The 27,126-nt window shown below is 46.7% G+C and overlaps 1 protein-coding gene across 1 annotated transcript in view; it reads right to left on the reverse strand.

Annotated features, from left to right (window-relative positions):
* Window positions 1–221: 221 nt before the first annotated feature.
* The window catches only part of BACE2 (beta-secretase 2), an 84,696-nt gene continuing 57,791 nt past the window's right edge, over window positions 222–27,126 (reverse strand). Inside the window, exons 7-9 of the mRNA XM_041735123.1 lie at window positions 25,359–25,508; window positions 19,451–19,619; window positions 222–710 (exon numbers count right to left, since the gene is read on the reverse strand). Coding sequence (XP_041591057.1) covers window positions 457–710; window positions 19,451–19,619; window positions 25,359–25,508 — 573 coding nt within the window. The 3' untranslated portion in view covers window positions 222–456. The remainder of the gene's footprint in view (window positions 711–19,450; window positions 19,620–25,358; window positions 25,509–27,126) is intronic.

Here is a 27,126-nt window from a genome sequence, read left to right on the forward strand (position 1 = left end):
CACTCTGAGCCAAGCCAGGTTGAGGCCTGGTGCAAAATACCCTTAAATGCAATGAATACGAGCTTCCCATGAGCTAAGAGGAGGTATGAACCATATGCGCTCATCTCTCCAGAGACGGAAGAGGAGAACTAGCCAAAGCTTGCCTTTTTTTTTTTTTGGGTGGCACACCTAGACAGTTTGGCATAACCAGTCACATAAAGCCTGAAGCCCAATTCACTCTGTTTTGGTTTAGAATGAGGTGTTTTTTATTATAATTTTTCTTGGAAGTGAGGGAGAAGAAGGAAGCTTTAAAATCAAGAATCAAAATACAGTGAATCTGGAAGGCATCTAGGAGCAGAACAGATTTAAGACTAGTGGACACAGGAAGCGACCCTGCCTTACGGCCCCGCCTGCTCCACCTGAAACGTCATTCTCGTAACAGAGAGTTCGAGGCCGCTAGAGTTCAGCCTTCGCTCTTCACTTCCAGCGATGCCGGACGAGAGAGGACTCGTCATTGACAACCTCGGGATCGCGGGGCAGGTGCCGACACCGGAAGGGAAGTAGCAGCAGGACGATTAGGATAAGAAGGATGATTCCACACACGCTCATGAGAGTATAGGAGACGATCCACAAAATGGGCTCATTCAAAGGCAGGGCGGGGACGCAGTTGCTGGCTATGTCGTCTGTTGAGAAAGGCCCAGAAATTTCAGACACTGGAGCACCTGCAATTTCTGAGGAGACAGAAAGGGGTGGGGGTGGGTTGAAATCCACAGCTGTGAAATGAGCAGGCTGTCCTTACCCTTTGACAAAACAGGTAACACTTGCTTTACAAAACCACGGCCTCACGGGGCAGGAGCCAGTGGCTCAGGCACTGGGCATGTCCCAAGGGTGGCTGCACCCTGTGGCAGTGCACCTTCTGATGGGCCAGCCCCCACCTCCAAGCACAGCATGTTTCAAGAACTGCAGGTGTTGAACCTACATGGTAGGAGGGCAATGGGCACAAGGGCTGGTACAGAAGCATCAGGTGCTCTGGGGAGGCCCAGGCTGCAGAGCCCCAGAGGTGAGGGCACAGAGCCCCCCGCAGGTAAGGGCACGGAGCCCCCCACAGGTGAGGGTACAGGGCCCCCCTCCCCGCAGGTGAGGGCACAGGGCCCTCTGCAGGTGAGGGCACAGAACCCCCCACAGGTGAGGCCGCAGAGCCCCCTGCAGGTGAAGCCGCAGAGCCCCGCAGGTGAGGCTACAGAGCCCTGCAGGTGAGGCCGCAGAGCCCCCTGCAGGTGAGGCCAGAGTCTCCCACACATGAGGCCGCAGAGCCCCCCTGCAGGTGAGGCCACAGAGCCCCACAGGTGAGGGTGCAGAGCCCCCTCCGTAGGTGAGGCCACGGAGCACCCCACAGGTGAGGGCACAGAGCCCCCTGCAGGTGAGGCCGCAGAGCCCCCCACAGGTGAGAACGCAAAGCACCCCACAGGTGAGGGTGCAGAGCTCAGTGCCTGGTGAGGACAGGGGTGTGGGCTGCTGGGAGGGAGGGGGGCAGAGGTAAGTCGGGAGTGCAGGGGGAGCTGGGAGGCACGGGGAAGAGCAGTCAACCTGACTCATGTGCTCCCATGACTGTCCTCATCATCAGCCCGACTGGCACTCTGAAGGGGCCTCTAGACCGCCCAGTCAGCCCAGGAGATCCTGCCCTGCCCCACACCTGTCCCGCGTCCCACCCGCAGCGTATGGAGGATCCAGAATCGGGAATGGTCCGTCCGTGAGGGTGACAGGGAATTCGCGGCCTCCCCGTAACAAAGGCGAACGCAGCTGCAATCCACCTGGCCACGGCTGCCAGCGGGCCCTGGGCAACGCTCTTCCAGCGGGGGAGGCGCAGAGATCTCTTAAAGCAGGTTCGGGGATTATCAGGATTTCACGTTTCTCCATCAGGCTTATCTGCCCTTCTCATTAGTATAGAATTTATGTGGCATTTTACATTTCACTTGGAAAAGGAAAAAGGCCCTATTACCCACCTCACCCATGTTTAATTGCAGAAATGAACATTTAGACATGAAAAAGCAATGTTGCTAGGCATTTCGTTTCTCTGTAACTAAAGCCTCAAGACCCGAAGGCCTGCCAAATCACATCCATTTTTTTTTTTAACTGAGGAAAGAAAATGTAAAATAACAATACAACGAAGGCCTTAACAGAATGGTTTAAAGTGAGGGAAAGACCAGTCTTGATTAGAACATTTTCTTGCTCACATTTGTGTGGATTCACGGCTGCTTCCACGTGTGCTGGAAGAGTCGAGCGCTGCACAAGAGCCTGTGTAGACCCCGGGCCCCGGGGATGCAGGCCTTCTGTTCACCCAGAGCCCAAGGGCCCACAGCTGAAGCCCCGATTTAAAACAGACACTCTGGGGATCCCTGGGTGGCGCAGCGGTTTGGCGCCTGCCTTTGGCCCGGGGCGCGATCCTGGAGACCTGGGATCAAATCCCACATCGGGCTCCCGGTGCATGGAGCCTGCTTTTCCCTCTGCCTCTCTCTCTCTCTCTCTCTCTCTGTGACTATCATAAATAAATAAAAAATAAAAAACAACAACAACAACAAAAACCAGACACTCCTTGGCTATTTGCATTTGTATTATAATTTCTATCTTTTTTTCCCCTGGTTTGTAAGAATCCTTTACATAGTAGAAACTTAAGTAGCAAATGTCTTCCCACAGCAGGTCATCTGTCTTCTTAAAAACTGACTTGCTTTATGAACGGAGAAGCTTTCTCTCTCTCTCTCTCTCTCTCTCTCACACACACACACACAAATACCAGTGAAGAACACTTAGTGCCAAGTCACCAAAGCCGCCGCCTGGCCCAACAGAAGGTGACAAAAAATCACCCAAAACCAGTTTTACTTCCTAACAAGGTGGAGTCAGAGGGGCCAGATTTACCCCAGACCTGAAACAACTAAAATACTGGGCAAAGCACACAAAGAAACAGAGGCTCTGGAGATATTGCCAACTGAGCAAAGAGCATGAACCCCCGACAGATGGGAGACAGATGAAGGGAGCCCGACAGGTGCTTTGAGAACATTTCTGGGTTGTGGTGCTGGGAGGGGGATGCAGGCAGGGCTGGGGGTAAGGCTGGGGGGCAGGGAAGGGCAGGGCCTCTGCTGGAGTTCAAGGACAGAAGGCAGCTGCAGACAGAAATCCCACACATCTCCATGGGGCCCCCCAAGCCTTCAGCCGAGTGCTGACCAAAAATGAACAGAAGGCCAGAGGACCAGCTGAAAGGACTAAAAGGAACAGGGCTTGAAGCCCACAGGTAGGACTCAGAACAGTACCTACTGCCAACTGCTTCCCATTTACTCTGTTTCCCAGAGTGGAAAAACAAAACAAAACAAAACAAAAAACCATAGGGGTCGGTCCTCTATCCCCGGGTTGTGGTGGGGCGGGGGGAAGGAACCACGTGCTGCACACTGCCCTGGTCTCATCCAAAGAAGCTTCAAAGCAAGACAAGGCAGGACTCAAAAAAAAAAAAAAAAAAAAAAGAGAAGGCAGGACTCTAAGCAACTTAAATGTGACCCAGGACAAATCTCAAGAAGACTTGTAAGAATACAGAAGGATTCGGCACTCTTTTGGGTCCCTGGACCCAATTTCTTTCTTTTTTTTTTTTTTTAATTTTTATTTATTTATGATAGTCACAGAGAGAGAGAGAGAGAGGCAGAGACACAGGCATAGGGAGAAGCAGGCTCCATGCACCGGGAGCCCGACGTGGGATTCGATCCCGGGTCTCCAGGATCGCGCCCTGGGCCAAAGGCAGGCGCCAAACCGCTGCGCCACCCAGGGATCCCCCTGGACCCAATTTCAATGTGTTGGGGATCAAATTACCAATAAGCAATTCCCACACACCAGCAGGGTGTCCAAGAATTCAACTCAATCCTGACAGACCTACTCAGAAGCAGCATCAGATCCCACACGTTAAAGATTCAGTCCTATGAGCCCCACTCCCAACTTCAGATGAGAGTTTAAAGCCCATGGTGTCACCTGTGCCTCTGACCCAGTGGCTACAGATTGGAGGCTCCAACCCACCCCCACCTTGGGACGGAATAATTAGCCAGAGCGGCTCACAGAACTCAGAGAAACAGGTCACTTGAGGTTACTGGGTTAGTAGTGAAGGACAGACTCAACAGCCAGAGAGGGAAGAGATGCCCAGGGCGAGGTCTGGGGGCAGGGGTGGAGCTTCCGTGCCAACCCTCCTCACAGCTCCACGTCGTGCTCCCTAGCCCTGAAGCGCTCCAAACCCTCACCTTTTGGGGTTTTTCTGGTGGCTTTGTGACACAGACACAATGGATGGAGTAAAAGGCCAGTGGAAATGCTTGGACCCCCAATGGTTCTCCTTCCCTGGAGCTCAGGGGGTGGGGCTCAAAGTTCTAATCCTAATGTCTGGCCAGCCCTTCCCTGAGATGCTTTTAAGTTACCTTATTAATATCACAAAAGACAGTTTCTCTCTCTCTCTCTCTCTCTCTCTCTCTCTCTCTCGCTCCCCCTCGTTAGGAAATCCCAGGAGCTTCTGGAGCTCTGTGCCAGAGATGGAGACAAATACCAAATACATAGTTCTTGTAAATCGTAATATCACAAAGCAACTGACAGGATGAAGTTTGCAATGTCTGGCATCCAATACAAAATTTCCAAGTATGCAAAGAAGCAGGAAAACACAATTCAGAAGTCATGGCCAAGTAGAAAAATACAATTCATAACAAGGCGGGGGGGGGGATCAATCATTCAGAGCATGGCAAGAAATGACACAGATGGTAGTATTAGGAGACAGGCTATGAAGATGGTTATTGTAACTGCATTCGGCTCGGGACGCTGGAGGGAATATCAGAGACACAGGAGCTGTAAGAATGTCAGATGTGTTAAGTAGAGACACAGAAGCTATAATTAAGACCTAAGTCAAATTTCTAGAGATAAAAATTGACAGTATGTGAGACAAGACGTACACTGCATGGTATTAATAGAATATATATCTGCAGGGGGAAAAAAAAGACTAGCGAACTTGAAAACATAGCAATGGAACTATCCATGAAACAGAACAAAATCCTGAAAACATAAGGGGAAAACAGCAGTAAACTGTGGGAACATATGAAGAGGCTCAGCATCCCTGTAGTCAGAGGACCCCGATAGGAGGGGCAGGAGGCAGAAAACATATCTGAAGAAATAATGCCGAAAATCTTTCCAAACTTGAGGGAAACCATAAACCTACAGTTCCAAGAGGCTCAGAGATCCCCAAGCATGAAAAAACAAGAAGTAGATGATGCCAGTGAACCGCTGAAAACTGGTGATAAGGAGAAAATCTTAAACGCATAGAAAATACAAGCAAAACAAAATATTCTGTACAAGAATTAGAACTAATTTCATCTCAGAAATAACACAAGTGATAAGAATGTGGGGGTGACATCCTTAAGGGCTGGAAGGGAAAACCTCACCAACCCAGAGTTCTGTACCAAGCAAAAGTATCTTTCAAAGCAAAGATAAAAGATGTTCTGAGACATCCACAGGCTGAAAGGATTTATCACGAGAAGAGACACACACACTAGAGTCTTGTCCAGCCTTAAAGGAGGAGATCCTGCCACATTTGTGGCCACATGGATACACCTGGAGGACACAATGCCGAGCGAAATGAGCCAGAGAGAGGAAGAGAAACTCCGTAGGACCTCACTGTACATGGAAACTAAAAGAGTCCAACTCAGCAGCAGAGAGTGGAATGGTGGGTGTAGATCTTATGTGTTCTCACTTGTGGGGAGGGAGGGAGGGAGAGAGAGAGAGAGAGAGAGAGAGAGAGGGGACAGGGGAGGAAAGGAGAGGGGAAGGGAGGAGGGGAGGGGAGGGAAGGAGAGGGGAAGGGAAAGAAGAAAGTAGAAAGAGAAAGGAAGAAAGAAAGAAAAAAGAAAAGAAAAAAGGAGGAAAAAAAAGGAAGAAAGACAGACAATGGTACCCACGTGAGATGATGGATATGCAGCTGGTGGTGATCATTTTACAACATGTACATACAGGAAAACATCAAGTTGTATACCTTAAATGTTCCTAGCTTTTATGTGTCACTTACACCTCCGTAAAGCTGAAAAAGAAAGAAAGAAAGAAAGAAAGAAAGGAAGAAAGAAAGAAAGGAAAGAAAGAAAGAGAAAAAGAAATCGCCAATCAATGTGCACTGAAATCACACTAACAGAAGGCCTTCAAGCAGAAGGTCAAGGATGTCAGCTGGAGACCGGAATGTACACAAAGGAACGATGAGCACCAGACGCGGTAACTATGTAGGCAATTATATCATCTCACTTTTCATCTTAAATACTTAAGGAGATAACTGGCGTCAAGTAAAAATAACACCAGTGTCGTGGGTGGTTTGTAACACACGCATAAGTAAAACGCGCGCAGCAACATCACAAGGGGCGACGTGAGAAGTGCGAGCACACTCTGGGTCCTTATACTGTACGAAGCAGCAGACCAGGTCTCCACGGTGCCCGCTTGGACCCTAGAGCAACCGCTACGATCGCACGTCCAGAGTGAGAGCCAGGACACCAGCCGAGGGGGAGAGAGATAAAAATGCTCAACCCAGAAGGAGGCAGGAAAGGAGGAAAAGTACCGATCAATCAATCATCTTGTTATAATCTACACCGGGGGTCCGCAAACTTGTTCCAGAAAGCATCAGAAAGTAAATGTGTTAGGGCTTTTTGGGCCATGGAGGATTTGTCACATTCTTCCCGGATTTCTTTTTTTATTTCACACCCCTTTAAAAATGTAAAACCGTTTTTTACAAAGGCTGTATATAAAAAAAAAAAAAAAAAACGACAGGCCAGATTTGGCCTGCAGGCTGTTATCTGCCAATCTCTGGTCTAAACACCCCAAAGACAAAGCAGAGATTGTCGAATTAGAGAAAAAGCAAGACCTGACTATTTGCTCCCAAGGAGCGCATTTTAGATGTCGATACTCAACTACATTGAAAGTCACAGGATGGAAAAAGATGCGTCAAGCTAATGCTAATCAAAGGTAATGTGGAGTGAGGGGCACCTGGGGGGGGGGGGCGGCGCTCATCAGTGGAGCATCTGCCTTCAGCTCAGGTTGTGATCCCAGGGTCTTGGAATCGGGGTCTTGGAATCGAGTCCTTCATTGGGCTCCCTGCTCAGTGGGGAGTCTGCTTCTCCCTCTTCCTGTGTCTCTACCTTCCTCTCTGTGTCTCTCGTGAATAAATAAATAAAATATTTTAAAAACCCGAAATATCGAGAAATCTAAAGGAACTAAAATCCACGCTATGTTCTCTGATCACAGTGGAATTTAGTCAGAAGTCAGTGACAGAGAGTGGTCTGCGCTGTGAGCGAGGCGGCAAGCCCCAGAGCAATGGAGAACCACTGGAGGGGACCTGAGTTTTTCCAATTCACATACATATGTAAAATTCAGCAAACCGGTCCCCAAAACACAAACTGTCCACTTTATAGCAACTATATGTCAATAAAGCCATTTAAACAAATCCAAAAATGAGGTAGTCAAAAAAGTATGTCAATGAACAACACACGTGACAGGCTTGCACTCAGGCTGAAAAAGAAAAACGGAAAAAAAAAAAAAAGAAGAAGAAGAAAAATGAACCCAGGCCCAGTTCCGCTAGGTACATGGGGGTTTGTTCAACACTCAAGTTTATATACAGGTTTTCACAGAAACAGATCTACAAAAAAAAACAAAAAACAAAAAACAAAAAACAAAAAAAACAGATCTACAATACAAATGCATCAAAACCCTCGCCAAAGTCAAATTTTCTTCAAAGTACACTTATTACTTTTATATTCAAAAAAAAATTTGTTTACATTCCTGAAAAATAGCACCAATTTAAGGTTGTCAGTCAAAATGTCTTATCTGAAAACAACCGTGCCCTCACATTTTCTCAACAGCTACTTCCTATTAAAGGAAGGGCGCACGCTCGCGGAACATGTGGCTCTTGATCTCAGGGTCCTGAGTTCGCCACATTGAGGGCAGATATTACATAAATAAATAAATAAATAAATAAATAAATAAATAAATAAATAAATTTTTAAATTAGAGTTGATTTTAAATTACTTCTGGAATATCTTCAGGAAATGGCATCCATTGGCTGGTCTGTGCACTTGTTTACCTATACTACTAATTCTATGATCCTGGAGTAGATTTTAATTTTTTATACTGGAATTATTGATGAGGCCACCCTCTGCATGGGTTAAGGGCACAGGTCAGACTGCTGGGGTTCAAGTCCAAGTTCCCACTTAGGGAAGTTGTCACCTTGGCCAATATCCTTAACTTCTCTGCTCCTTGGTTTCCCTATCTGTAAAATGGGGAAAGTAACGGCACCCACGAATCAGTCTTGCTCAATGGATCACCAGGCTAACCGGCAGGGCACTCAGCACTGTGCCTGGGTAAGCTTGGTGTTTCTTCAGCATCTCCTGTCTCCTGTTAATAAATCATTATTTTAAATCTCTCATCGATATCTTGGGTTACGATTTTTAATTATGGTTTCTCTGTCTTACCTCCTGGAAGATCAGTACCCAGTTGATAATGAGCACCCGAGGAAGACACATTAATCTGCTAACCATAAAAAAATCATCATGGCCGGGTCCTTTTTTTTTTTTTTTTTTGCCACAGTATGGAAAATAAAGTGAATGGTCTCCCCACACGGACTAAATTGATACCAAGATGCCTTCTGAGTAGCTAGGGTTCACCTGGAAGAATGTTCTGGAGTTTACAGGACAGGCATTCTGGGCCCGGGGCCATTTTGTTGTGCAACCACATGAGAACCACTCAGCACCCCCAGTTCTCACGGTTCTTTTCTATAAAATGAGGAATGAGGGCTACCTAAACCCTATCTTTGGGGCCCCTGGCGTTGGCATCTTTTCATTGTATTCTAAGTAGGTGGAGGAGGCCTATCTCTGCAACTCTGCTCTTAACAGCTAAGTTTTCTATTTTTAAACATGAATATGTACCAGATGATCCACTTTCAACCTGCAGCAAGGAAAATTCGCAGTGAAATGACTGCCACAATCTATGATGAGTCTCAAGTTGTAAAAGCTGAAATCTATACGGCTCTTGGGTGCTAAATGTCTCAATCTATAAAAAGAGATGGGTGGTATTTCAGAAGCTTTGGATACATTAAGAGAGAGCTGTCACTCTTAACACTCTATTATCTTCCTAGTTATAGGATACTTGGCCCGGGCAGCACAGAGGCAGCTGAAAGTGCTGCAGCCTCTAACATCTGCCCCTGGCATGGGAGGCTCTCTATCTGCGGACGCCCCAGGTCGGCCAGCTCCATGGCACATGGTGACCACCGCCTTATTTATGTGGCTCTGAGACTAGAATAGTGACGCTTCGTAGGGGTTGGGGGGGGGTGAGGCGAGGAGAGGCAGGGCAGCATAAGAGAAGCATCTGTGGATCTTTTTCCAAAATAACCATCACCCTCCCACCCACCACCATTCTGATACACCCTGGCTGAAAAAGGAGGGGAGGGTGTGGGCCATAATGTATTTTAAAAAGCTCCCCAGGAAAAGTCTTCAAAGAGATCCCACTCACTGCTCTCCTTCCCACCCTGCCCCAACCCTTATAGAAAAGCCTAATCCTATCGCGAAGTGTTGTCTGACAAACACCAATTATTACGAAAACCAAATAAAAGGCATCAAGAGAAAAGGGAAGCTCCCAAAGATTTGGGCTCCGCCAAGTGCTAGCTGGCACCAAGGTAGAACTTCCTCCTACTATAACACATAGAAAAGATGATAAACTTGTATTTTTAAATATGTAGATGAGCCTAGAAATAGGCCCTAGAACTGGAGATCCAATGCCCAGGGACAGGGGGAGGGAGGGAGGCAGATTTGACCCCAGCACCACATGGATGGGTGACAGAGACTGGTTCACTGGTGGAGGGAGCTGGGAAAACTCTGCCAACACAGAAATCTGACTCTGCCTGAGGCCAGAGGGGCAGAGGGCAAGGAGGGCAAGAAACAATCTCCCATGAGAAAGAGAGTCTCCCAACCACAGCGACATGCATGGAGGGCATCTACATTTACACAGCTTGGGGTAGAAATCCTAAAAGTTCTCGATGCCTCACACTCAGCAGAAACAAATGCAGAGTTGCTTTAATAGCAACATTTTTACAACCCAAGGTGCACCGAACTCTCTCCAAAGGCAGAAAAAAAAAATTCAAAAAAAAAAAAAAAAAAAAAAGCATGCCCACTAAAGATAAGCTCACAACAAAAACTTGCAAACCAAGTGAGAAGAAACTCCACCAGGAGAGAACCGTAAGCAGACACAAAAACAAAGAGATTAGCTCTCCACAAATGATAGGGACACAGAATATGCTTGAGATTATACTATAGCTGTGTTTACAGTGATTAAAACCTCATGAAAATACTAACAAGATTTTTTTTTAACAGGTTGATTTAAAGTTCATAAAGGAAAATACAATTAAGAACAGCAGGGAAGTTCTGAATAGAAAAGAATAATGGGAGGCATCTGGGTAGCTCAGTTGGTTTAAGAGACTGCCTTTGGCTCAGGTCATGTCGCAGGGTCCTAAGATCGAGTCCCACATTGGCTCCCTGCTCAGCTGGAGCCTGCTTCTCCCTCTCCCTCTGCCACTCCCCATGCTTGTGTTTGTTCTCTCTCTCTCTCAAATAAATAAATAAATAAATAAAATGTTTTAAAAAAAGAGTAATGAACAGAAACTAGCACTGTAAGATAAATCAACTGAACAGAACAGAAAGTCCAGAAATAAATATATATCTTTTAAATATTTACTGGAATTTGGAATATGATAATTATGAAATTTCAGATCAGTGAAGAAAATGTGGATTATCTGAAAAATATTACAGGAATAATGTGGTAGTCAACTTGGGGGCAAAAAGGCTATCCATACAGACTATGTCAAGGTAAATGAAACATGAAAGTACTTGCTCAAATCACAAAATAATTTCAATAAAGAAGGTCATTTAAAATGTGACTTCAAACCTAAGAGCCTTAAAACTTAAAAGATTGATATACTTAAAACAAAAGACTGATATATTTAAATACCTCAAACCATTTTTACAATAAAATTCCTCAACAGCAAAGTAAATTTTTAAATAATGTAGAACTAAAACATGATTATAGGGTTTTTCTCCAAATGGTTAATTACTCCATTACACAGAGCTTCTACAAATCAATATAAAAAACTAAAAACCCAATAGAATAGGGAAAAGATATGAGCACATAGTTCATAGAAAAGAAAAACAAATGCCCTTAGACACAGATACAACCACACATGTAATAAAGTAATTAAATTAAAACTATACCGAGATAATCGTTTCTACCTATCAGATTGGCAAAATTCCTGAAAATGTGACACTACCCTGTTGGTGATGCTGACTGGGAACTCAGGCCATTATATAACATTCTTAGAAAACTGGTACAACCAGGTATAAAAGAGTACAACCTCTCTGGAAAGCAATGTGACAATATTTATCAAGATTACAAATGCTTATACCCTTTAGCCTGGCAATTCTACTTCCAATAATCTAACCTAGAGATATACTTTCACATGTGTGAGTGAAACATGGTATTACTGTTAATAATAACAGGAGACTAGAAACAACTTAAATATATCATTAAGGAATTGTTAAATAAATCAGAGAACATCCACATAACAGAGGATTATAAGGCTCAAAAAATAATGTGGGAACACTGTGTATATATACATGTATACAATATACATGATTGCCTCTGAGGGTGTGCCTTGTGTCACTGGAACATTATCTGGCCATTTTCAAAGATCAAATAAAATAATGGAGACAAAGTAAATACAAGCCACAACAAAATTATTACAGAACACTACAGAAAAGTACACTAGTATATTTGAAAAAGTACAAAGTGGGATTTCTAGAAATGAAAAATACAGCCAATATAATTTAAAGCTCACTGAATAGGTTGGGGCACCCGGGTGCCACAGGTGGTTGGTTGAGGTAAGGCATCGGATTGGACTCTTGGTTTCATCTCAGGCTGTGATCTCGTGGTTGTGGGATGGAGCCCCAGCATGAAGTCTGCCTGAGATTCTCTCTCCTTCTCCCTGCCCCTCTGCCTCTCTCTCACACATGCGCTCTTCTCTTTCTCTCTCTCATGAAGAAATAAAATCTTAAAAAAAAAAAAAAACCCTGAGAGAACTAGGACAACCTAGGATGTGTCTGTAGAAACTACACAGAAAGCAGCAAAGATAAAGAAAGGAAACTATGAATAAAAGGTTATGGGATGTAAAGGAAATAATGAGAAATCTCAAAATTTATCTCAGCAGTCCAAGAGAAACTAGTAAAGATGAGCATGAGGCAAGAGTGGTGGAGGTAACAGCTTAGAATTCTCTGGGCTTGATGATTAAAAAAAAAACATGAATTATCAGACTCAGAGAGTCCTGAGCAAGATGAAAAACAATCTAGGTCTAGATACATCATGGTGAAACTTTAGAAGATGAAAAATTTAACTTAAGTCTGAACAGGAACCAGAGAAAACAAACAGATTACCCTTAAAGGTACAACACCTGAAACTGGGTTTTTTTTCACCAGCAATAATGTTGGACAGAAAACACTAAAATAGCATCTTCAAAACACTAAGGGAAAATGGGCAATCTAGAATGCTATGGCTAAACCATGATTTAAGAATCAGGGCAAATGAAATTTTTTTTCAAAGATTTTATTTATTCATGAGAGACACAGAGGGGGTGGGGGGGCAGAGACACAGGCAGAGGGAGAAGCAGGCTCTACACAGGTAGCCTGATGTGGGACTGGATCCCGGGTCTCCAGGACCAGGTCCTGGGCTGAAGGTGGCACTAAACCACTAAGCCACCCGGGCTGCCCCCAAAATGAAATTTAAGAGAGATCCTAAAGCATATTTTTCAGCATAAGGAAAATTGTTGTGTCAAAATTTATCCATTCTCCTTCATTACACTTTGGGCTATTTTTAGTTTGATGAAAATGGTGGTTTTGTGTAACAATGTAATAACTGAATGATGTAGTACTTTTAGTTCATTTTATGAATAAAGTTGCTTCTGGTCAAGTCTTTGGGTGGACACACATTCATTTCCCCACTGCATATACCTAAGAGTGAAGTTGCTGAGTCACAGAGTAGGAATATGTTTAACATTAGTAAAAATGTCAGTTTTTCCATTCATACTAAACAATTTCAGCAAACTGAGAATCCCTTAATTGAGGATTAGAAGGAAATTCCACAAACCTACTCTGTACATGAGACTATATGACTGCTTTCATAGAAGAATCCAAGCAACTCTAACAACTGTTTTTTTTTTTTTAAACAGAATATCCAGCAAGGTGACTGGATAGAAGATTAACATACAAAAAACCCTGTAAGCCTATATACTAAACAACCAAAATGCAATTTAAAATATCATTTATAGTAACAATAAGAGCTAACAGGTATCTACCAATAAATTTATGTGTGTAAGACTTTCTTAGAGAAAACTACAAAACTGCTGTAGGACATAAAAAAAGACCTAAACAAATGAGAATTAGCACATTTATAGGGAAAAGACTTGTATAACAAAGACTTGATTTCTTCTCAAATTAATCTCTAAATCCAATGTGGTTCTAATAAAAATCCCAATAGGGTTCTTCAGAGATCCTGACAAGTTGAAACAAAAGACAAGGGATTCCTCGGTGGCTCAGTGGTTAAGCATCTGCCTTCTTCAGCTCAGGGGGTGTTCCTGGAGTCCTGGGATTGAGTCCCACATCAGGCTCCCTGAATGGAGCCTGCTTTTCCCTCTGTCTGTGTCTCTGCCTCTCTCTGTGTGTCTCTCATGAATAAAATCTTTAAGAAAAAAAAGGACAAAAGTAGCCTAGGGCATTTAAAGAAGAGTTGAGCCCCTGCTGAAAATTAAGTCTTATAACTACAGAAATTAAGCCATATATTATAGCACAGGAACAGCAACTATACCAGTAGGGTAGAAGAGAATGCTCAGAAAGAACAGATCCAGGTATATACTGGGTCTTGGTATATAACAAAGATGTTATTAAAATTTTGTAGATATCTTGCAAAATTAATTTAACCTGAATCTAACCAAGCCTCCAGACCTAAGTTCAAGTTTACAGAAATGCAGGCCACCTGGGTGGTTCAGACAGTTAAGCATCTGCCTTTGGCTCAGGTCATGGTCCCAGGGTCCTAGGGTCGAGTCCCACGTTGAGTCCCACATCGAGTCCCACATCGGGCTTCCTGCTCAGTGGGGTGCCTGTTTCTCCCTCTCCCTCTGTGCTCTCTATAGCTCTTGCTGTCTCTCAAGTAAATAAATATTAAAAAAACAAAACAAGTTTACAGAAATGTAAGGTTAAATGAACATGTTGAACATGTTAAATGATACTATTACAAGAAATCCCAACAAATCCGAATGATATATTCTACAAAACTGGCCTTCAAAAATACCAAAAACAAAAACACAGCTAAGGAAACCATTTTTGGGGGTACCTGAGGAAATCTGAATATGACCTAGATAATACATAATACAATGTAAATATTTTTGATTTTTTAGATGTCATAATGGTATTATGGTTATGTATGAGACTGTCCATATTTTTAAGATGTATTTATAAATGAAATGTTATAGAGTGAAATATTTAGGGGTAGAATGTCGTGATATCTGCAACCTATTTGCAAATGGTTCCAACAAAAACTACATATACACGTATACTGACATATATGGCAAAATGCAAAAATTATCAAATCTAGATGGTGGATAGTAAGACATCATTGTATTATTTTTAGTCTTTCCTGTATATTAAAATTTTTATAATACTGAAAATATTAGAGAGGAAAATATCTTCAATAAATAATACTGAGAAAATTGAATTCTTATAAAAAATTAGATTCCCATTCATATTCTATGAGAATATGGAAAAAAGTACAGTGTATCTTTAGGGAAAAAAATCTCTATTTTCTTAGATTGAAAAAAAAAATCTTAAGTAAGGTACAGAGTAAAAGCCATAAGGAAGAGATCAGTATATTTTATCTCACTAAATTAAAAAATATATATATATATATAAATGAAAGACAACAAAAACAGGTAGGAGAAATCCAGAGAGATAAGCAGATACTCACCACACATAAGCCCCCCATACCTAATGGATCAAATAAGAAGAATGTATAGACATTAATAAAAAAGACTGGTAGAAAAATGTACATAAGCTATTAGCAGAAAAATTCACCATTAGAGAAAGAGCTCAAACACCCCATAAACTTATAAAAACCGCATCATCTCAGGGTGTTAGGGTGGCTCAGTAGGTTGAGCATCTGACTCTTGGGTTTGTTTTAAGATTTTATTTATTCATGAGAGAGAGAGAGAGAGAGAGAGAGAGAGAGAGAGGCAGAGACACAGGCAGAGGGAGAAACAGGCTCCATGCAGGGAGCCCGATGTGGGACTCAATCTTGCGCCTCCAGGATCACACCCTGGACCAAAGGCAGATGCTTAATCACTGAGCCACCCAGGCTTCCCTGACTCTTGGTTTTGGCTCAGATCATGATCTCAGGGTCTTAAGATTGAGCCCCAATAAGGCCTTATACTCAGTGGGGAGTCTGCTTGAGATTCTCTCCCTGCCTCTACCCTTCCCCACTAAGTGTGCAAGCTCTCTCACTCTCTCTCTCAAATAATAAATCCTTAAAAAAAAAAAAAGGCCCATCAGTTCAGAAGTAATCACCCTGTGACACAATTTCATACATACAGATTAGCAAAATAACAAAAACAAAACAAATATAATATTTTGAGGAAATGAACATTCTTATGTAATCTGATGGTCCAGCTACTTGGAAGACAACTCTGACAGGAGCCATTAACACTGATGGCTGGCATACCAAACCATCCAGAAATCCCATCTTCAGAAGATCCTAATAGTGTGCAGGAAGATGCTCACTGCAAGTTATAATTGCAAGTATCAGAAATAATCCAAACGGTAATCAAGGCAGGAATGGTAAGTGACCTGGGGATATTCATACAAGAGGACACTACAGCAGTCAAAACAAGTGACCTAGTATTCACACCAACACAAAAAATGTAGTAAATGTGTAATGCTGAGCAATAAGGCAGGCTGAAAAAGGATAGGCACAGTACTATAGAGCATTCATATACATTTTAAAAATGCCAAACCCCACAACCAATCATCTACGTTTTGTTATATGGCATTTATTTATAGGTATCCAGTAGACAGCTTCTAAGGTGACTCCAATGACCCCAGCTCCCTGGTATTCACTTTTATATAATCCCCTCCTACACTGTGCCAGGGTGGTTCTGTGCAACCAACAAAATAGGGCACAAGTGATAGCATGTCACTTAAAAAATTGGGTGAGCAAAGACTGTGGCTTCTGTCCCGGGTGCTTTGTTGCACTTCCACTCTCTGGAATCACTTGTTCTGGGGTGACTGGGTGCTCATCTTAAGGATGTGTAGGGAAGCCTGGCGTGAGGTCCCAATGGCGAGGAATGGAGGGCTCCTCTCACCTACCACATGAGTGAGCTTCCAGCAGAACCCCCCTCCACCCTGCTGAGAGACCCTAGACCTGAACCACCAGCTAAGCCCCCTCGATTCCTGACCCTCAGTGCCTGCACAAGGTCACACAGTGCTGCTAAATCCGGGGCTAAATTGTTACCAAGCAATAGACAACTAATCCAAGGCACTTACAACTATGTAGTGAATTTTTTTTTAATTTATGATTTTATTTATTTGACAGCATGCACAAGCAGAGGAAGGAGCAGAAGCAGAGGGAGAAGCAGACTCCTCACTGAGTAGGGAGCTTGATGCGGGACTCGATCCCGGGATCCGGGATCACGACCTGAGCCGAAGGCAGATGCTTAACCGATGGAGGCCCCCAGGTGCCCCATGCAGTGGAATCTTAAGTGTATAGTAATTATGAGAAGAATCTACACCAGTTTCAGGATGAAGGGTCATTCTGGGGAAGGTAGTGGGGTGAGGCTTTAGCTGTATTTCTTTTCTGTTTCTATGACAAATTTTTGAAGAAAATATGACAACATGTTAGCATTTGTTAAATCTGGGTGTTCCATAAGTGTGCACAAAGCACATGAGATTTCCTAGGACTTAAATCATTTTGTTATTTAAAGCAAGTGATAAATTAAAAATAGACACTTTTAAAGAGAAAAAAAAAAGGGCAGTGTACCTCTTCCATTTATTACAGCGCTATAGACCACTGTCTGGCTCCTAATTGCAGCTTGGAGGGAAGTAATTACTTTAATGGCTAAACAGTTTGCACAGAAGAGGAGACATATCCATGTATATTCCCGCTGCTGGTAAAAATCAAATGTTTAAGTACCAAAATCTTAAATATGCTTTTTTTAAACAGTAGCAAAATAATAATAATAATAAACTTCCATAAGCACACCTAACAAAGGATTCATGTTGAAATGCAGGCGCGAATGTTGCTTTGCCTGGAGACACTTAATATTAAACTACTTCCAACAGCAATTCACTTAAGGAGACACGGCGATTACGCGCTCTGCGGTATTAAGTAAAGTGGACGATATAACGGCTGTTGCCATAGTAGCCTCTACTTTAATAGTGTTTAACAAGAGAACAGAAATTGTGGGGGAAATTGCCTTAGTGCTTAGTTCTCTGGGTTACAAGATGCAAAAATACAGCTGGGAGACAGAGTAGCGTCTCTGACTGTACAGTCCCAGGTCCCAGCACAGAGAAAGGTCTTCCCCAGGGATACCTCATGTGCTAAAAACAGGTAATGCACTCTGAAAAGGTAAATATTCCCTCCCAACAGAGATGCCAAAATGACAAGCCTCGAGGATTCCAAGCCTCCCCACCAATACAAAGTCAGAGGGAGCTGCGTTAACACTTAAAGTAGTTGCAGGGGCGCCTGGGTGGCTCAGCGGTTGAGCTGCCTTCGGCCCAGGTCGGGATCCAAGGTTCCTGGGATCGAATTCCACATCCTGAACCCCGCAGGAAGCCTGCTTCTCCCTTTGCCTGTGTTTCTGCCTCTCTCTCTCTCTGTCTCTCCTGAATAAATAAATAAAATCTTAAAAAAAAAAAAAAAAGAACTTGCCAACCATCGAATGTGTACATGGGGTTGAGTGGTTTCATTTCTACAGCACATGAGTTGGGCTCATGTTCCAGATGTTACATTTTCCCTTCGATATTTCTCTCCTTCCAGGCTCCAAGTTGTTATTTTATCCTCCAGGAACGCCGGTGTGTCCAAACAAGGATAGGAAGCATGCCCGACCTGCTTCGCTTACCATGACTCCCATTCCACCCCCAACCTGAGTCAGGTGGTAAGACCTGAAATGTCCCCCTCGGGGATAAATCAGCTGAGCTCCTTTGATGTCTTGCCTGCACACCCTCATCTCCATGGCTCTTCCCCAGACGCCCCCCGTGGGTTCTAGATCCCCGTGAAAGCCTGGTTGGGGTCGAGGTGACCAGCACAGCTGGCATTCATACCTGTCGCTCACTACTCCTGTCCCTGAAGGACCGTTTCATCCAAGTCGCACCTCCATCCCCACACCACGTGGTGATCCTCTGTGCCGCCCCACAGCCTCTAAATTTCTCCTGTCCCACGTCCTCGCTGCCTGTATTTTTCGCTGCCACACATTTGCTTAATTTTTCTCTCCGTTGGCATGTTCCCCAACTCTGAATCCCATGTGCCAGGATGTGTCAGTCCCCTGAAATCCCACCGAGAAGTCCGACTCACGCGCTCCCTCCACACGTCCCCAGTGACCCCAGCTCATGCCCACGTCCAGGACTGGCCTTTGCAGTGCTAGCCTGGGCTGCTGCCCGAAGTACCCGACCCTCCCGCTGACCCGGGAGCTGTGTGGACACTCCATTCCAGCAAACTGTTCATGCATAGACATTTTCAAGTTTGGGGGTTTCCCCACCCATCAGCTTTCCTGCCCTCCCTCCTGGTTTCCCGAACACGGGCCCAACCCTCAAGCTGGGCTCCGCAAAACAATGCTGCTGACTCACCCTCACACCAGCTTTTCAATGGGGTTGTAGGAGAAAAACATGCTTCTTGATCTCATCATTTTAGGATTTCAAGAAATAGCAATGATAAGCATTTATTCCTTATTGCACAACAACCAAGATTTCTTTGAGGGGAAAACAATACACAGCTTATCCCTGATCTTTATTTTGGTTTTCCTATCAAAAAACTGTAATTCTTCTCCAAGGCCCCCCACCTTTATTCTAGGGTGTGAGATACTGTTTTAAGTCCAATGCAAGATAACTGTAATACTAACACTGATCACACATTTGCCAGGTGTCAGGCACGGAACTAAACGTTTTACACAGGTGGCCTCACGTACTCCTTTCTGCAATCCTGTGGTGTGTCTTACTGATAAGACTGACCACGGATGATGGGCCTGCAGGGAACAATTCGGAGGCAACTCACCCATCATCAAAAGTTGCTTCCAAGTTAGTGAAGGGACATGATGCACTGTAGTTGGGGCTCCCTGTCTAGTGCAAGCATCGCTTACCTGCACAGGGGCTTGCTGCAAAGCCCACCCTCTTCCGAGCTCTGTCGAAGACCACGTAGAAGCCCTCCATCACGGTAGCACCGATCACCAGCGCGTTCGTGGAAGGTGAAATGCCGAATCGGTAACATTCATAATTCAGGCCAGCCCCCATCATGGGCTGGATGTACAGCTGTTTACGAGGAAAGAGCAAACAAACAGGACAAAGCATGAATCGGGCAATATCACCAAGCTGTCAAGGCCGCGGAGTGTTCAAACCTGCCCAGGTGCCATGGCGGGGGCGGGACACAGGGAGGGAAGGGGATGACATCACATTGTCATCTGGAAGACGACATCACAAGCGTGGTGACAGACATTACTGAGAGGATAAAAAACACGTGTGCCGCCGGTAAATATTCACAGGTGCATCCATACAGCTGTCCATCCATCAGTCCATCCATCTAGCACATGGCATCGCCAAGACATGCCTCCCTCAGTACCAGCAACAGGGCTGAGGAACACACATTCCCTGCGCCCTAGAAGCTTCCCATCCAGGGAGGAGGCAGGTTAAGTAAATGTGGAGTGGGAAGTGCTCTGATGGGCCCTTCTATGGTACCATGGACCAGCTAATTCTCCCCCCTCCAAACCCTTCCTTCCCTTGGCCTCTGAGAAGGGGTTGTTTCTTCTTTCCCCCAACACTGGCTGCTCCTTCTCAGGCACCCGTGTAGGGTTCACTTTGCCTTCCTCACCTTTGAACATCAGAGGACCCCCAGGACTCCGGCATCCTGGTGGCCATCCCCCACCTGTGGCCCCATGGCCCTAAAGATACCCTGGGGCTCTATGCTGATGCCCAAATCTTGACCTCCAGCCAGACCTTTGCCACCATGGCCACACTTTTACGCCCACCTGCCCTACTCGCCACTCAACTGGCATCTCAAATGCAATATTAGAAAAACTGAACTCCGGACAGATCTGGGAGATCTGCTATTTTTCAAGGTCTTCCGTTTCAATAAATCTGTGATTCACCCACTTACTCAGGCCCTACAGCACCAGGCCAGTATCTCATTCCCTACAGGGAAACCATAACCAGAGGCTGCAGGCCTTCCTTTGAAATGGAATCTGAGTCCAATCACTGCTCCCATCCCCATGGCTACAGCCCCAGTCTGGACCATTAGCATCCCCTTCTCTCTGAGAGACTGCAATGGCTCCTAACTGGCCCCAGGATGCCGTCTTTGTCATCCTCTGCCAGAGAGAGCTTAAGAGTAGGCAGCAGGGAGGAAGCAGGATGATTTATTTCCTCAGTCAGAGAAAGAAGAGCTGTGTCAAAGAGAAGACACAGCATCCCCACGTAGGAAGCGCCGACAGGGATGGAGACCATTTCTTGCACGGGCTGTGCATGCTCCATAAACACGACACCTGGCCCGTGAGGTCCTGGGGGGGTGGGGGTCAAAACTTTAAACAACTAGGGAGCAAACCGAAGTCACACCAGTAAGAACAATCCCTTTATTTTTTTAACAGCAAAGTATTCAAATGCAGGCAACCAAGAGAATAGAGTGGCTTAGTAAGGCAAAATACCAAACATCTGAAAAAAAAAAAAGGCAATAAAGGGCAAAATGAGTAGGAAAAAAGGACTTTCTTGTGAGCACTGACCAGCCCTCAAGTGGTAAAAGCACAAAGAAAGATTTTGGAGGACAAGCTTGGGAACCCGGGGCTCTGGGGCCTGAGGGACCACGAGGGGTGGGGATTTTTAGGGGCTGCAGCGGGGCAACAGGGAAGGGGTGCCAGCCAGGAGGGAAAGCACAGACGAGATGGAGCACCGGCCACCAGGAGTGGGAAACACAGGAGCACTATTTAACATCCCAAGCAGGAAAGGAAACCAGAAGTAGGACTGGAGAGAGCGCCTACGATCAAACTGACACCCGAGGAAGATGAGCTTCACTGCCCTTGCCAGCATACGGACAATGTGAAAGACAGGGGCTGACAGGCAGGGGGTGAGCAAGGACAGAGCTGTGGCAGCCCCTGGTGTCGTCAATGGCTGGACACGGGCCAGCGGCTGGGTCCAGGGAACCGAGCCCACAGTCAGAACCCTGCCTGAGTGGTTCGTCTGTCTGCAAGCCCTCCTCCGAGGCAAGGAACCCTTCATTCTATGCTTCGCTCTGCTCCTGGTGTCTAGGCTTCGGGGGTATGGTGGGCACACAGGAGGGCCTCGAAGGGTGCCTGTGACACGAATAAGCGGCCCTAAGCTTGATCAGCATCAAATGAAACATGCAACTTCACATGATCAACGTGAATGAGGCAAAGGCCGGGGATACATTGGGGGCTGGGACAGCACCCTCCCCTACCTCTCTGCAAGCAAACGCTAGGAATGTACATGGATCCACAGACACACACAACACACCCCTACCTCAGAAGGAACTAATTCTATAATAAAACCCAGTCAATTATCACATAGCATGTAACTGATGATACCAATGCAAAAATATGCAGACTGAATTTGTATCTTTTACTCTTTGTATGTGCGTCCCAGCTGACTGCCAATAAAAGTTCCAGACTGTCAATGCTGTAACACGCTGGGAAAGCTGAAGTATTGCTGGATCTCAGAATAAACTGTCTGCCTTAAACTAAAATAGCACAAATAGACCAACCAGTGGTAGACTGAAATTATTTACATTTTTAGGGTTATGTGGAAAAGAAAACCAGAATTTGCCTGTGGGCTGGGGTTGGGGGCTGCTTTTGTAAACAGGCCAGAAAAGATTCAGCCCATGTGTTTTGGGGAAAGAACGGAGACAGATGAAATTTAAGATAATTGCCTTTGACACAGCTCCCTTCTGCACTAGTGAGCATATGCCAATCTAGGGCTGCTGATGCCAAAAAGGTCCTAGGCAGGGGCCTCATCCTCAGACTTTGGAGGGAAGGGGCCCTGACGATTGCCCCTAAATGTGAGGGATGGATGGCAGGCAGGCAGAGCTGCAGTGTTAGGAGATGACCCCCCCCCCCCAACCCAGCACTGACCCCGAGGGCTGTGTCAGTGGCACACGGAGCTTGTGAGGTTATTGGCACGTGATGGTTCACAACTGCCCAACAAAGCCTTTTCCAAAGAGGCAATGGAAAGAAGACGAAATGGTAAAGTTTGAGTAAGAAATCAGGAAAACAGGGATGCCTGGGTGCTGAGCTCAGTGGTGGAGCATCTGCCTTTGGCTCAGGTCATGACCCCGGGGTCCCAGGATTCAGTCCCGCATTGGACTCCCTGCAGGGAGCCTGCTTCTCCCTCTGCCTGTGTCTCTGCCTCTCTCTGTGTGTCTCTCATGAATAGATAAATAAAATCTTTAAAAAAAAAAATCAGGAAAACAGCAGGGAAAGCAGATTTTTAAAAACCAAAAATGTGAACATGTCAAAGTCAACCAAAATATATCTACAGTCTCGTGAGAATACTACTGAATTCTCAGAACGCAGAGATAACAAAAAGCAAAGGCAAAATCTCCCAAAGCCCCGCACTGTATTTCCACACTCGGCCGTGCTGGGTCCTGGGACCAGCTGCTAAGCCCCCAGCGACCTTCCCACCCTGGGGGCTATTAGCTGCCCCGGATGGAACAGATTTCCCCCCAAATGCCTGTGTTTTCTTCTGCTTCTCCTGAGTTCCCGAGTCTGCCAACCAGCCCCCCTGCCATTTATTTACAATTACATGCTCATCTCTGTCCCGAAGTGAGGCTTCGACTTTAGTTACGAACCACACTGAGGAAATAATGTCCACGTCGTGCTGTTCGACCCACCAAAATTTAATCATAAAAATAAATTATTTTAAAGATGCAGAGAACATATCGCTGTATGCAGGGAAAATGTCTTTGGCAAGTATTAGGATTTCTCCCTTTATGGTTAAAGGGACAGACGGAGAAAGGGCTCAGTGATCTGCTCAGAGTTACAGCATGCGTCAGGGGCGGAAATGAGCATGAAACTCAAGCCTCGGGTTCTCGGGGTGTGCGGGCATCCTCTGTCCAGCCCTGTTTCTCCTGAGCCTCTCAAGCAACCTTCCCCAGGAACCTGCCCTTCCTGGAGGGCACGTGTCCCCACGTAGGAAGTGGACAAGGGGAAAGGTGGTAGTAGCACTTCCTTTTTTCTCCTGAAAGTACTCCTCCTTCCCTGTCGCCCAATTCCATCCCCTTTATCCCAAAGTCACCAAATCATAACAAAGACACATTGATCTTTGTGTTCAGAAAAAAAAAAAAAAAAAAAGAAAGAAACCAGTGAGGGTGCCTAGGTGGCTCAGTGGTTGAGCGTCTGCCTTCAGCTCAGGGTGTGATCCGGGGTCCTGGGATCAAGTCCCACATCGGGGTCCCCGCAGGGAGCCTGCTTCTCCCTCTGCTTATATCTCTGTCTCTCTCATGAATAAACAAATTTTTAAAATCTTAAAAAAACCCAAACAAACAATGATTACACACTGGCCTCCACTGTGCGCTCATGCCAGAGAAGGAGCAAGGACCTTCGATCTCAGGGTTCTCATCTTCAAGGAATTAATGTAACCGAGAAAGAGCTCTAAGTGTGTGTGTGTATGTGCTTTAAAAAAAAAAACAAAAAACAAAAACAGAAGTCAAATGAAAAAGGCAACAGCACAAAACACCCCCTCGAGGGATGACTGCACACCGGGTGAGCAGACACGCGTTACCCGTCTGAAGGGCGGGCTCACAAATGGGTTATTCTGCTCAGCAGACGTTCAACAAAAGAGGGGTTGTTTGGGTTGGATGTTGAAGGATGGGAAGAATCTGGATATGCAGAGGGCGTGCGGAGGAGAGGGCATTCAGGCTGGGGGTGGCACAAGCAAAGGTCAGGGCAGCAGAGCGAGCACGAAGCCCAGGAGGACGCTGACCCAGTGAGTGGAGGGTCAGGGGCACAGCAGGAGGCAGGCTGGAGGCCGGGGAAGGGTCCCCCGAGGCTCGGGGGCGGGGGGAGGGCCCTCAGGGAAAGGGCACGTGTACGCAGTTAGCCGGGCTCAGTGCTGGCTCACAGCAGGGACAGGAGGCCGCAGGCTGCCACGGTACTAAGGGCAGTGAGGAGAGGACTGGACTACATGGCGCCCACCTGGACGTCCCTGAGGGGGACCTGAGCCGGAGCCTCGGGAACGTGGGGGGAGGCGAGAAGCGTGGCCGAGCAGGGAGGCACCAATGATGTACTGAACGTGGAAAACAAAAGGACGTCTTCCTCTCTCTGAAGGTCCAGTTTTAGGCTCCTCTTTAAAACAACATATCCTGGAGCCCCTGGGTGGCTAAGCGGCTAAGCATCTGCCTTCAGCTCAGGTCCTGGGATCGAGTCCCGCATTGGGCTCCTACTCCGCAGGGAACCTGCTTCCCCCATGGCTTCTCTATCTGTTTCTGTCTCTCATGAATAAATACATAAAATCTTTAAAAATAAATAAATAAAAGAACATACTTTGGTGCCACGGTGGATGTTGCACAAATGTCCTCAATTCTTGGCCTCCTGTGCTGTCAGGCCCTTGGGATGTGACTGTGCGGCCAGCCCCTTCTGCTGGCAGGTGGGTCCACCTCCCCAGCCCGGGGAACCTGGGATGCCTCCGCCCCAGGAGGGTGCACAGTGCAGGACAGGGTGGCCCGCGGTGCAGGGGACGTGTCCCCCAAGGTGGGAGTCAGCGGCCCCATCGTTCCACTGCCAAGCGGCCTCGCCATGAGCAAGGCCACCCTAGAGGGCTGGTGGGCCACCAGCTGACCAGACGTGTCAACCAGCCTCCCGAGAGGAGCACATCTGCCCGGACTCAAGAGCTGATGAGGGCCGCCTGGGTTTGTGGCCATTTGTTACACGGCGTCATGTGGCCATCGACACCTAGCGGAGATGCGGTACCCACCCAGGCGCAGTACCCACGAAGCACCTTATTACTTCTGGGTGTCGCGTGTTTAGGGAGGGACGCACAGGTCCCCGTTCATACCTGAGGCAGGATGGTTATGCGGAACGACTGGCTGGAGTTCTCGTCTCTCAGGTAGATGGAGATTTTAGGGAAGTAAGACCAAGGTGTCTCCGAATTCGTCCAGCAAGCCAGCTGGGACCCAGTCCAGAAACCATCAGAGAATTCTGGAATCTGGACAAAACGAGATCACGTGAGAAAGCATGACTAGTCTGGCGCATCAACAGGAAACAGCTCCCGGCCCCCCTCATCCCGTGCCAGATGCCTGCAGCAGTGAGCAGTGTTTCCCTCGGACGGTGGGGCCGAGGCAGCCGGCCTCGGGAAGGGGAACGGGGATGACAAATCCTTAGCTATTCAGCTCCCCGGGCACGGAGAGCATCTACGGGTGTCGGGTCGGGCTGGGAGCCCTCTGCTGCCCCAGTTGCTTCTCCAGAAGCCCTGTGGGTGCAGTAACATCACCCCCTGACCCCCCCATCTTCTTCATAGTTGAGGAAACCAGAGCACACAGAGGTGCTGCAGTCCGCCCAGGGTCTCAGTACTGCGCAATGACCCTTTAGAAGACGGAACACATCCTACATGGGGCCCTCCGGCCCTCTTGGGCATCACCTCTCCTTTGAATTAGGAGCGCAGCACTCTTCCTCCTGGTACTGAGCCCTGGGGGGTGGGGCTCTCTGCTCTTCTGGAACATCCTTCTCTTTCTCTAGGCATCAGCTCAGATGCCACCTTCCAGGAAACCCACCCCACACGTAGCTCTGTCCCCCAGGTCCTTCTGCTCGTAGCAGTTACAGCTCCACAGTCAGGGGTGTAACTGCTTCTGTTCTCTTTCGCACACTAGCATCTGAGTCCTCTAAGGCCAGAGATCGCGTTGTCTCAGGACCTCTAAGGACGTGGGTTGTATTGTCTTAGAGCTTACAGGTCTGACACCTCGCCCGCAGGAGAAGCTCGGGAAACATCTGTGGGGAAAACGAACAGCCAAGAACACAAGCGCGCCCACCTGAGCCTCAGGTCACAGGTCTACCGAATCCCAGGACAGGTGATGCCTCCTGCACATGCCCACTAGTCTCAAAGGTGCCAAGTTAACTACAAATAACTCCCGCCATCTCACCAGGGTGAGGGAAGGTTCTGGAGCAGTCCTATCCTGCAGCTTATGTGAGCTAGGAGAGCAGGGACCGGGCAAGACTAGAGGAGCTGGGGCAGGGCTAGGAGAGCAGGGGATGGGGCGGGGCTAGGGGAGCAGGGGCAGGGCTAGGAGAGCAGGGGATGGGGGGAGTTAGGGGAGCATGGGATGGGGCGGGGCAAGGAGAGCTTGGGACAGGGCAGGGTAGGAGAGAAGTACCCGGAATAAGGGGTGACAGTCAAGAGAACATCCCTAGGAAGCTGAGCTAAGGGCCAGAGGTGGTAGGAGATGAGACTGAGGGAGGGCGGGCAGAGCATGGAAGCTGCCTCACTGGATAAAACAGATGGCAGCTGGGGGGGCTGGTGTACCAATAGGAAGGAGCAGGAGCTGAGGGTCCGAGGGTATCTTCATGGCCTTGGTGTCTTCATCAGAAATCATTTGTCAGAGATCTGAGCTTTGCGGCAAGCGGGTGTGACTCTGGAGTCCAAGTGGGACTTGCATACCCACCAGATGAGTCTAAACTCCTGTCTAGCCAGGCGCACCCTGGAGTCACTGATGGGCGGATGGGAAGTGATGATGTGGCTCGGGTGGGATCCCTTCCGAGAGAATACAGGAAGACGAGTGGGGCCTAGGACCCACCCTGGATCAGGCCAGCAAAGGAGACACCCATGAAGA

The sequence above is a fragment of the Vulpes lagopus genome, chromosome 20, assembly GCF_018345385.1.
Source record: "Vulpes lagopus strain Blue_001 chromosome 20, ASM1834538v1, whole genome shotgun sequence".
NCBI classification, from domain to species: Eukaryota; Metazoa; Chordata; class Mammalia; order Carnivora; family Canidae; genus Vulpes; species Vulpes lagopus.